This window comes from Seriola lalandi, unplaced genomic scaffold, assembly GCF_002814215.2.
Source record: "Seriola lalandi dorsalis isolate HSWRI2012SDOR001 ecotype SW California unplaced genomic scaffold, Sedor1 jcf7180002054302, whole genome shotgun sequence".
In the NCBI taxonomy this organism is placed as follows: Eukaryota; Metazoa; Chordata; class Actinopteri; order Carangiformes; family Carangidae; genus Seriola; species Seriola lalandi.
Window position 1 is genome coordinate 453,702 of NW_019524855.1, and position 12,495 is coordinate 466,196.

The 12,495-nt window shown below is 40.1% G+C and overlaps 1 protein-coding gene across 2 annotated transcripts in view; it reads left to right on the top strand.

Annotated features, from left to right (window-relative positions):
• Window positions 1-7,094: 7,094 nt before the first annotated feature.
• Window positions 7,095-12,495, top strand: part of tspan33b (tetraspanin 33b) — an 11,613-nt gene continuing 6,212 nt past the window's right edge. The window contains exons 1-4 of one of the 2 annotated variants that reach the window (XM_023406316.2): window positions 7,095-7,306; window positions 11,121-11,178; window positions 11,800-11,849; window positions 12,085-12,159. In XM_023406316.2, coding sequence (XP_023262084.1) covers window positions 7,211-7,306; window positions 11,121-11,178; window positions 11,800-11,849; window positions 12,085-12,159 — 279 coding nt within the window. In that variant the 5' untranslated portion in view covers window positions 7,095-7,210. Of the gene's footprint in view, window positions 7,307-11,120; window positions 11,179-11,799; window positions 11,928-12,084; window positions 12,160-12,495 lie in introns of both variants that reach the window. The other variant, XM_023406315.2, reaches the window with a different exon arrangement.

Consider the following 12,495-nt stretch of genomic DNA (forward strand, 5'->3'; position numbering starts at 1 on the left):
TGCCCCCTACTGAGGCAGCAAACATATGAACTGATAATACCCTCCACCTCTTGTGGAGTTGTTTGTTTTTTTTTTTCCTCATGTTGAATAAAGTCAAGCCCCAATTTTCATTTATTTTCCTTTGTAAATGAAAAATGTTCCAACATGGCATGCTAGTTTTCTACTTCACTGACTTACCTCTGTTGTCGAAATGTCAAACAATTTCTTTTTTTTTTAAGTGTGTCATCAACGCTCCTGTGGAATGTAAGTGTTGAACAGATCAGTGCAATGAGCTCTTAGACATGCAGTGTGGTTGGATTTGAAGTGACGTTGCCGCGGAGGGGCACAGATATGGCGGGATGGTGTCTAATGTAATCCATGATTTATGTTTTTTTTTTTTCATTTGGCTGTAGAGATTTGGGTAAAGTGAGCGTGATGGAGGATCGTCGTGTTAGCGTGAGGAATCATCAGTGGATTTATTTTAGAGCAAGTTCTGCAATATCCTCGGAATAATAAATTGTAATACACAAATCTGCCTGTGAACACACACGCACACACACACACACACACACACACACACACAATTTGTGCTGCCACACAGCAGCAGTATTTCCATTCCCTATGAGACAATACAAATGGTGTAAAATGGCTGTTTATTAGTGCTTCACCAGGGCTGTCAAGTGAAGAGATCTGTGTGATGAAGTTCCCCCTTTGAGAATACAGAACAAACTATCTGTATGTCTCTATGTGTGTGTGTGTGTGTGTGTGTGTGTGTGTGTGAGAGTGCGTGTGTGTGTGTGTGTGTGTGTGCGTGTAGCTTTATGGGTGTGTTTTATCACATTGTCCAAGCTGCAAAGCAAAAAAAAAGAAAACAGAACATAGAAATCCAAAGAAACAGAGGCACAAGGGGCAAAAACAGAGCAGACATGCTGTCTCGCTGCTGCCATCAATTGAGTTAGCGGAGGCGGCTAGAGCCTTTCTCTTCTTTCTAGAGCCTCTTCTTTCTCTCTCTGGCTGTCAACTCCCCCCTGTCTCCATCTTTCTTTTTTCACCCCAATTTTCTTCCCACGTGGCGGAATGCGATGAGCTTTTTGCTCCAAACGTACACACACAGTATCTCTGCTGACATTCCCGCTCACCACGCAGACCCATCCCTGGTTTACAACTTCCCTGATTATTCTCAAGCTTCCTTTTCTCACCGCCGACAGAGGAGGGGGTGGTGGGAGTGTAGGCAGATCAAAGCTGAGACAGATAGGTATGGCAACAGCTCTGTAGGACATGTCTGTTTATGTGTGTTTACCGCTGATTCGCTGCAGGAGGCCTATGCATCAGCCTGCCTCCTTAAGACTGAGAATACACTTCACCCGCTGGGGCGACTTCAAGAAAATGCCTTCCAGTGTGTCTGCTCTAGGTTTCTCAGCTTCTGTGTGTATGTCAGTGGTGGTGTAGAGGACTGGCTCATTGTTAAAGGATCATTTTAGCTTTGATTTTATCATTGGTTATGATTACATTATACAGGATACAGTCAGATGACAGGTTGTAAACAACACTTGAAAAGTCCGTAATAATCCGTCAGTCCACAGGAAAACTGCTTCTGCACGGCTACAGCATGTACAACAGGTCAAAGTTGAACCAGAAAGTCGAGTCTGTTTTCTATATCAGAGGGTTATTGTTTTTGTTTTGTTTAGTTTTTTTTTGCCTTCAATCAGCAGTGACTTATCTAGCTGAACACATTTTCAGTCCGCACAGGTGCAGTAGCAGGTGCGTGGAGCAGTTAACATTTTTCAGTCAAAGACATATGCTGATTTCAAGTCCATTTACACCTGGAACCAACACAAGTGAAAACATAACATGGTAAAGGTGTAAATTGTCTGAAGCACAGTCTGTAGTGCACACACCAAAAACAGTTTTGTAAGTGGTGTAATGGATGTGTGAAAGTTGTTATTTCTGTTACAACAACCCATACGATTGCATCGATCTCTTCCAAACCTGGTGCTTTTTTTTTTTTGTGGCCATTTTTCTGTTGATATTGCTGCGTCCAAAATCACTCCCTCGTTCGCTCATTCACTGTCCTCTATATAGTAGATAATAGTTTAATCTATAGTGAGCAGTAAACTGAGCTTTTGGACACCTATGCATCATCATTATCACTAAGAGGTGAAGCATCTCATGACTAGTTTTTGCATCTATAAACTGACTGTAAACATAGCATACTATATACAAAAAAGGGTGTGATTTTGGACACAGATAGAGGACGTTCCTTTTCTTAATCCAGCCTTCAAAGCGCCAATTGATTCTTTTGTTTCTCTAGCCCTTTCAATTAGTGGAAAAGTCTGGGATGTAGGCGGCAATTCAAGATGTCTAGAATCTGCTTGTTTATTTTCTTGTCTTTTTGCCCCATCACACTTCTTTGTAGAGATGTTGCCACATTCCCAGGTCTCAGAATGATGGCCAAAAGTGCAAAAGTAAGGCCATGTTGTAATAATCTGAAATCGTCCTTTAACAGAAGAGGACAGGTGATTGTTTGTCTGCTGCTATTGAAAGCTGAGTAGAGAAATCATTGGGACCAGAAGTGGCTGTCGCTCTAAATTTTATTCAAGGTTGAAAGGGGAGTTGTTGTGTTCCTTTGGATGAAACCTTGAAATTCAGACACTGTGCAATGCTGCTACAGATACTAACAAATGACTTGGCAAAGAAAAGAAAACCCACCCTGCTTCACTCAGGCTGTGGGCCTCAGACTATTACCTGAGGTGAGGCATTTATTTATTGGTTTTAAAATGACTTAATATGAGAGACACATATTAAGGACAAGTAGGAGGGGCTTCGTGCATCATCAGGAAACAACAGATTTGGGCTGTGATGTGCAGCGACCCTGCTGGCTGTGTTTCACTGCCTGCCCCCATATGCTTCGACTCCTCGTGTCCACGGGGGAAACATGACAGCTGCTGATGTACAGCCCAGGCACGAGTGGTCACGTCTCCTCTGCTTGGCTGCCTCCACAAACTCTCTAGACATCCCTTATTTACTGCCTCGCTCTGCCCTACACACGGTGCTACATATACAGTAACTGGCAGCACCGACATTGTAGAAATACAGCTGTGCTCTTTGAACGCCTCGAAGCGGCTGTGAGGTAAATTCTCTACCCGGGAGAGGTTATTGCAGGAATCGCTGTTACAGTTCTGTAAGTCAGACTGCAATGTATCCTCACTGCAGGCAAGAAGTTCTGAAGAAACACAAGATAAATATTTTTGTTGCGCTGCTTTGTCTTGCATTGGGTGGAAAAGCGTTTAAGAATGTCAGAGATGTCACAGAAAACGACTTAAAGCAAATCCGGTGTCTGTCTCCGAACCTGACGTCATACTTCAGAGACGCAGCCTGCAAACTCTGTAACTCCTTGCCTCCGAATGATCTGACTGAGCTGACATTCTGACATTTTCTCCTCCGTGTGAACTCCCTATCTCAGCTCTGTTACCGTCACCCAGTTTTCATGTCAGAGAAAATGTTCCCCCATGTTTTTTAGAAAACAGGGATGAATGCTATTTTAACAAAAGCTGTTTCATGATGTTATTTTTGTACATTGGTTGTCGCTGTTTTCATGTTTGTTTTTATACGATATACTGTTGTTTTTCTTGTTGTAGGCTGTTTTACTGTCTTTTTTTCTTTTGTATTAATTAATGACAGAGGCTCATTGTCGCACATTATGAGAACATAATACTATTAAGCATTTGTTTCGAAGAGGATTAGTCTTTGCGATGTTCCTCTACAAGGTGCAAATATGCCTTTCTGTCTTAACATTGCTACAGGCAGTGAAAGTAATTAAGTCAGAATTGATAGAGAGGGAAACATTTGGCATATAGCATCGGGTGAAGCCCACAAAAGACATACTGCACGCTTGTCGACGTGCTTCTTCGTGTTAAGATCTAGTTTAATTAAATTAGGACGTGCTGCTATAATTTGCGGTATGTCTTTTAAAACTGCCAGTGTAAGGCCCATTATGTATTTCTAGAGCATGTACTATTAGATGACACTGCAGCACAGAGCTAATGTTACTACAGTATCAGTATCAGCGCTGTACGTTAGCTCAGGATGTAAATATGCTCATTTTACAACTGATGTAACTTGCTTTACCTCTGCCACTTGTACTCACATTTACAAACAGTTTATTGGCCCTTTTCTAATTTTAACATGCCTAACAACCCACGCTCTTCAGTGTTCATTTACAGACATATCTTCCATCTTTATGTTGTTCATCTTCTCATGTTTGATAGTTTTTCTGCCTCTGTTTTCCTTCAAAGTACAGGAGCAGTGTAAATTTGATGTAAATTTGTGTTTTTGTCAGTATGGTTTTCATATTTTATTTGACTACATTTGCATCTTGTAGTAAGACACATTTTTCCTTATGTTTTTTTCTTCTTTTTTTTTTGGAAGGAATATTAAGTTTTCCCAGTTATCCATGGAAGCACTCCCAATAAGCCACAGAGATGGTAAAGGAAGAATGCACATGCAGTAATTGGGTTTTGTCTGCTGTGAAGAATTTTGAGACATAGAGACTGTTTTTTATTTTATTTTATTTTATTTGCCACCCTCAACATATTATTTCTATAATCTCCTCCTAATCCTTCCCCCGTGCTAATGCTGAATATCTGAGCAGTGGAAATGTATGCTCTAGAAATGGTGTGTTTGATGTTGTGTTCTGCTGGGTGGCACTATCTGATACCTGCCAGCCTTGTCCTGTGGAGTTTTCTGCTACATGTGAAAGCACTCTGAATATCTATACAAGGTGGTGCACTACCTTCTCTTTATTCTCTAAATCAAATATTTTTTAAATAAAGGAAAGAGTGTCACAAAAATTCCACGACACCGTACGCTCATTGCCTTTCATGTTTAATGACTCGACGCTCCTGATGTGTTCCTTTTATATGTCACTGTCAATTATATAGGCAGCATTTAAGCAGTGTTTGATGCTGGATTTTTGGGGGGTTGAGAGACAGGACTTGGCATGAACAGCAAACTGAAGCTGTGTCACAGCAGAGCCCATGTTGTATTTAGTAAAAAAGAGTGGCATCGCTGCCTTAAATAGCCTCTTTTTAAAAAAATAACAAAACCTGAGGGACTGTTGTCCTAAAGACGCTGAGATGAGCTAATGGTAGTCAGCCAGTTGCGCAAAGGGGTTTTTTTTTTTTTTTTTGCAAGAGAACAAAAGGAAGATGATGAAAGTGGGAACCGTTGCCAATTTGTCTCATGTTTCTCCAGCATGGGATGAGCAGCAGAGTATTTTTGTGTGGAGCTTTATCCCCATTTTTAACCTAATTGATATCAGGCCCATGTGTGACAGTGAGTGGAGTTTACTGTGCCATTCCATCCTGGCTTTTTGTTTTACATCACTGTTCCTTCTATGCAAAAATATGACCTATTTTAGCCTTTGTACAGATTATTTTGTATGAGTAACATGTATTGAAATAAAGTGAACGGAATCAACCGTGGATACCTTTTTTTTTCTTAATAGTTACTACAGCATTTCACATTTTTCCCCCCTCATCCTCAGCTGAGCTCATTTCATTAACCTGAATTGGGAAGGCTTTAATTTTGATGAGACTGATTAGTTTGTTCCCACACAACATTAATCAGCTTGTTAGCCTGCAGTGGAGATGATTTGCAGGTTTTCTGCTGCTATCTGTTCTCAATCTATTGTGTTTCCCTGAGAAAACTTGCTATCTGTTAAACTGCACGGCAGTGTGACTAACACTGGTGCAGGCCACATAGTTTCATAATATTTGCTCTTCTTTTAAAACTATAGTTAGCTTTAAAGATTATTTGAATGTCCTGTCCGAAGTAGATTTTAGTTTTATAATGTTTATACAAATACGACTAAAGTAAGATCTATTCATATTTCATTCATTTCATATTTAAGGATTTTCAAAGGAGTAGTTTCACCTATTGTGAAATGAATTGAGAAGAGGGCAGGTGAGCGAGTATGTGCCATTGTGTAACCCCCGTAAAACCACAACGTTTTAACTCTTCAGTTTCCCCACTTTCCCAGTTTTTTTGATAAGCTAAGCCAACTATCTGCTGGCAGTAGCTTATACGAGACTCGTCTTATGCTTGACAAGAAACCCAAAAATTTAATTTAAATTTAAGTTAAACTATACATTTAAGCAAAATGCTGCATGGATAGGACAGGAAAACTCGAGTTGTGTTACGTCTATTAAAATTAAAAGACAGATCAATCTCATTAAGTCTTCATGTACCTCTGGCAAGGAACTGAGGTACCTAAGGGACATTATGTCCTTCCATCACTCCACAGGAGACACATGATATAATGATTATAAAAAAAGAAAACGCTGTGATTAAGTATTCACGTACAGTACTCCTACTGCCAAGGACAGTGTTGCATTTTCATGAGCTAGTGTTTGAAAACAGAGTCAGGGGTGAATCTTTTATACATTTACAGTAACTTTATACTCCTGTGACTTTTCTGCAACCTATCCTCAGATAATCCTTGTGCTCACTCTGACAGATGATCCATTTTCCCCATCGATTATAAATGGAGTTTTACATCTAAATCTCATTACAGGATAGGCGGCTTGACATTATTCGCTCTGCGATTCATCTGAGCGTCCGCTTTCAGGGACAAATGGACACAGCACAGCAGAAACATCAGAACAAACTGCCTGATGTCATTTAACTACATTAGATGTCCTCAAAGATGCCATTGTCCAGCCTCTGTCAACAGTCATTTTGTTTATTCTTTGCAGGAGAGTATCTGTCTTTAAAGATGTAATTTGTAGACTAAAACACAGGCCTTTCAGAAGCAATAAAGACTGGCATTGAAACAAGACAGGATCTAGGAACTTTGAGGTAACACAGAAAGACACAAAGATAGATAGAGCACGAAGGTGAAAGAAGGTTTACCAACTAGCAGCAGGCTGACAATACTCCAAAGCTCATAGGCCATTCAGCTGCAGTCAGCCAGAGATATTTTTTGTGTAATCTGACCCAGCGGCCTACATAGAGAGTTCTGGGCACTACCAGCATGGCGGGGCAGCATCAAATCCCCAGGCCCCCTTTTTTTTTTTAGCCTACCTTATACTCCCACAGCCTGCAAATGACCCCCTCCACACAGATTCACATGGCGGCTGAGTATGTGCGGGGTGGGGCTGAATCTGAGGACTGTTTCGAAGTAAAACTGACTCTTGATCTGCGTGTCGTACTGTAAGAACACCAACAAACAATGGACAGGAAACTGAATCTGAACCGAGCTGAGACTTTCTCCTTCGTCAACCCCTGGATCAGATATTTTCTCTTCTTCTTCAGCTTCTTATTTTGGGTGAGTAGAGATTTGCACTGTTTGATGATTTTTCTTCCAGTGGTACAGGCCAGTGCTGACAAAAACACAGCTGTTATGCTGTCCTGGGACACCAAATATTCTTAATATTCCTGAGCATACAAATCACCACCTATCAGGGAGTTATAGCTTTCTGAAAGTTCAGCTCTGCTAGGAAAGGAAGCAAAACTAAAAAAGTGATAAAGAAAAAAGCTTATAAATAATAAATAAGGCAATATAATTCAGATAGTATCCACTACTGCATACAGCAGGGGCACCCGGCCTCCCCACTGCTATCTATTTTAAATTTACAACAGTTATATATGGACACCTACACTGCCCATGTATCACTGTAGTGAATGTTGAGTGGTGCATTCTTATCAAAACAGTTCAGTTCTGACTCATACTGAAGTACAAAACACCAAGTGCAAGCGTGATGGTTTCTATATATTTTCTGTCAGGGACTGTTACTTAAAAGCCGCTGTTGAATGTAGTGTTGGCTGCTGTCATTGCTGCACAAATTTGGAGTTCTATATTATATACAACTTTGATTCCGTAACATTAAAACCCTTACTCCAGGGGGTACTTCTGCTGTTACCAAGGGGAAGCCGAGGCCTATGTGGAAAGATTGTGCAGTAGCTAAAGTAACTTGAGAACAATAAAAATTAGGACTTGACGAAAAAAGGAAATAAATAAATAAAAAAAATCCTTATTTAGAGTCAGCTGTAATACCTGAGCAATGTGCTACCGTTGGGAGTGCATGAATCATGAATGCAGTAGTAGTTGCTAGGTGGTAGTTGGCTAAAGGTAATGGATAAATGGTTAAAATACATAGGTACAGGTAATGGATATATGGTTAATGCTTGGTTAAAGGTAATTGATAAATGGCTAATACTTAGCTTAGCTACTATAAATACTTTATACTTAGCTAAAGGTAATGGATAAATGGTTAATACTTAGCTTAACTACTATAAATACTTTATACTTAGTTATAGGTAATGGATAAATGGTTAAAATACCTAGCTACAGGTAATGGATAAATGGCTAATACTTAGCTTAGCTACTATAAATACTTTAGACTAAGCTACAGGTAATGGATAAATGGCTAATACTTAGCTTAGCTACTATAAATACTTTAGACTAAGCTACAGGTAATGGATAAATGGCTAATTCTTAGCTACTAACAGTTCAAATGCATAGCATAAAGTAATGTTTAAATTATTGATATTCAAAGCTAAAAGTAACCGATAAATGGTTAAACTAGATGGCTAAGAATACTCAATAAGCACAGGCTCAAATTATACAAGCTCCACTGCTGGTTGTTAGTGTAAATAAGAAGCCAGGAGACTTGTACTGTTAGAGAAAGAGATACATAGGTATAGGAGATACTTCGAAGCAGCCATTAAATCGTCCATCAGGCTCTTTTTTTCTCATCAGCCGTTACTTTCACACACACATAAGCACACTCGCACACACGGAGTTAAGACTCTATCTGAGCCTCTTGCTTTTCTACCACATTATTACTTTGAGCACACAGATCACATCTATAGCGCTATCAAGTTCTTACATCTTCATCATATCCCTGTTCATCCAATCCTACACAAACACAGCAAGGTGGCAAATACTGTACCGCACTCTGACTGGGTTTAGAGCCAATCAGCAATAACTGCAGCCCCAGCAGCCACACAGCCCGGCCTGTGTTGACTTTGTTTATCAGACACGGGCTCAGAAGTGAACACTGCAGCCCTAATCCATCAGGCCTTTGTCCCCACGTCCCCACGGCTCAGTTCAGCTGGCTTTCACCTCCGCACACAATCTGTTGGGAGAAGCCTGATTCATCCCTTTGAAAAGCCTGAGAACAGAGCTGGAATACATTCACTGTGTGTGCGCCTCCTGTTGTAAATGCACACTGCCACCCATATTCACATAAGCACACACAGTGGTAAACTGACAAATGGAGCTGCAGGTGCAAACACTCCCACACAACAGACCAAAAAAAAAAAAAAAGGCATAAATGTGCTTTCAAAAATCTTAAAAACATTGCAGTTCCAAATAAATGTGCATCATCGATGTCCTTGTGTTTTGTCAGTGATTTTCTTGTCAAGGCAGATTATTGATTGTGAGAGCGATAAAACATTCCATTTCAAAGTAACAATTTACTTCTCCAGAGCACAGATTGGACATGAAGGCTGCTGAAAAAAAATTATATCAATTATATCTATTATAGAGCAAATTATGCCGCGGACCATGGATTCTTATGACCTCTAAAGATCTGATACAAGCTTTTCAGACAGAAACGAAACAAATCCATGTGTATACAGGCCGAACAAAAAGCGTTCTGTACACACACAGGCTCACATAGACACACACACACTATTTACGATCAGGAAAATGTCTGTGAATCTGGAGGCTGGAAATGAAAGCCAAGCCATGCAGATTGTTATTCAAGGTGAGAGAAACAATGAAGGAAAAGAGGGAAATTAGTGTTGACAATGCAATCAACAGGAAGCTCTAATTCCACCTATTTTCCAACCTCTTCACTGTTTCATTGTGCAACTTCTGTTAAAATGAACTTACATCCTCAGCAGCTTTACAACACCACCTCACCCAATACCATTACTTACAGTACACACATGGCCGTCTGTGCCTGGATGTTGTCATCTCATTATTCTCAGTATTCTTCCCTTCATCCATGGCACAGTGTGGGCTGCTGACGTCCCTTTTGTGTTCAATATTTTACTCTGTACTTGGAGCTTTTTTTTTTTTAGAAAACCAACAGCGCAGGTCTCAGACAGATCAACACCCTCACACAGCTCCTCTCACACACACACATATACACACACACACACACACACACAGCACCTCTTGCTTCTCTTTTCCTTTCTGTCTCTGCTGCTGTAGGTCATCGCACTGAAAGAAAAAAAGAATTATCTGTAGTCTACAATTGTGAAAATACAAAACACTGCTCAGTAAAGCTTGAGTGGAGAGGCTAATAATCTTGATGCTCTAATCAAGGTCAAGTTGTATTCAACAATGACATTCATAAAGATGAGACTCTCATGTAAAAACTGAAGGTTTGGTGAGGTTCTCCTTTAACATTGCAGTTCGTCAGAAAAATGAACGCCCTCCAAATTCAGATGATTAAAGCTGAGATCCATATGTTGTTTTTGTTGTTGTTGTTATGTTTTTCCTGCTGACATCCATCTGTTTGTTTATAGCAAACACACAAACTGGCGATGTTGCCATGGCTACGGGGGCTCTGCTTACTCAGCATCTGAGAAAATGCTCATCATTTCAATCTGATCGCACCTGTCCTGGTTGACTGTGCAAATAAAGTCAGTTCAGAAACAGAGCCAGAAGCAACACATTTGCCACAGAACAAGTTTTTCCAGAATAAATCCAATAGGATTACACATTAATAAGTTAGATATAATTAAGTTGGATGTGGTCGCACAGGTGTTGTTATGGATCCCAGATTCCTACCCAAACTTTTAAAGAATACACCTCGTTTGATGCCAATCCTCAGACCTCAGAGCCAGAAGAGGGTTAGTTTAGGTTAGCATAAAAACAACACAGGGGGAAAAAACCTGTGTTTAAAAAAAGCGAGCTTTAACTTATTGTTGAAACATTTTTATCATGGGGTAAACAAACAGTCTAACTAACAGTCTTGCGCCTTGCTTGGAATTCTCCAAGAAGAATGTGGTCAATCAGATGTGAAGAAACCATTTGAGGAAAAGCAAGTCATCTGCTGTGCTATTTCAGTCAAGTCTTGATGTGGCTAAATCTCTGAAAAAAATTAATTCTCTCTTTTTCCCAGGTTTTCTCCTTGTTGATTGTTGCAATCGGGGTATATGCTAAAGTCCAGAAAGCTACAGGTATATGCATAACACTTTTTTTTTTTTTACACATTCAGGTACATACAAAGAAACTTTTCCACAGATCTGAAGCTCTACAGAAACTATCTATTATCCTGTGTTACCACTATGGAGGGTGGATTTTTTCCTTATTTTTTCTTTTTGGTTTGTTTAATCATTACGTGTCCATTCAGCTGCAGCTTTGTGTTCCCAGTGACACTTGGCCTTTTGTATTTGTTCACCTGTTAAGCTACCCCTTCAGGCAATAACATGTCATGTTTAGTAGGTTGGTGAGCTTTAGCTTTATCCTTAGTTCACCTCTGTTATTATTTTCACATTTATTTTGGTAATATACAATAGGCGGACAACAAAAAGGATTAATTTGGGCTCATCCCACTGATAAGGCCTCTACATCCTGTATAATCCACAACATATCATTGATATTTTAAGGGAATGAAAGCAGCCAGTGTAGGAGGGGAGGATACAAAAACAGGAAAACAATGTAAGGGAAGAAATGAATTTAAATAAAGGTTAGAAATGAGAGTAGAAATAAAAATAAATGCAGGGAGGAAAGGAAGTAAAGGCAGGAATACATGACGACGGACATTTAATCAGGCTGTTATGTTCCTGTCTTTCTGCCAGACACAGTGCGGGACACGTTCCTGATCGACCCAGCTGTCATCCTAATTGTGGTGGGGGTGGTCATGTTCTTCATTACTTTCTGTGGCTGCATCGGAGCCCTCCGAGAGAACATTCGCCTCCTCAAGACAGTAATAGAAATTATAGGCACATTACTAACACTGGTGCTGTGTTTTGGTAGCTGAAGTTACATTTAATCCCTAGCCAAGTCTTACATTTCATGTATAACAACAAATCTGATCATCAGTTACGATTCTGTGTTTTTTTATGTATCTTTTCTGTCTGTAGTTCTCCTTCAGCCTGACACTGGTCTTCCTGACCCAGCTGGCCATAGCAATTCTGGGCTTCTTCTACTCCGATCAGGTATCTGCCTCTTCACTGACAATTCTGTGCACTAGCTTAGATATTTTATAATATAAAGTCACTATAAGGTCACATTTTGTCTCAGTTCTCTTCCACAAGAGTCACCATCGACCTCTAATGCACGGGCTCCATTGATTTTGCGTATTCTTTCCCTGCTTTTGGACAGTCTGTACATTTTAAACTACAGTGTATAATACTTCATGAGGCATGGCATCTGAACCCACAGATGGGCTCATTGAGCACACAGGGGGAATGTCTTGTCAATGTGTGAGCCACACTGCATACACAGAAAAAAAAACAAACAAAAAAAAAAACACATGAACACCAGTACTACAG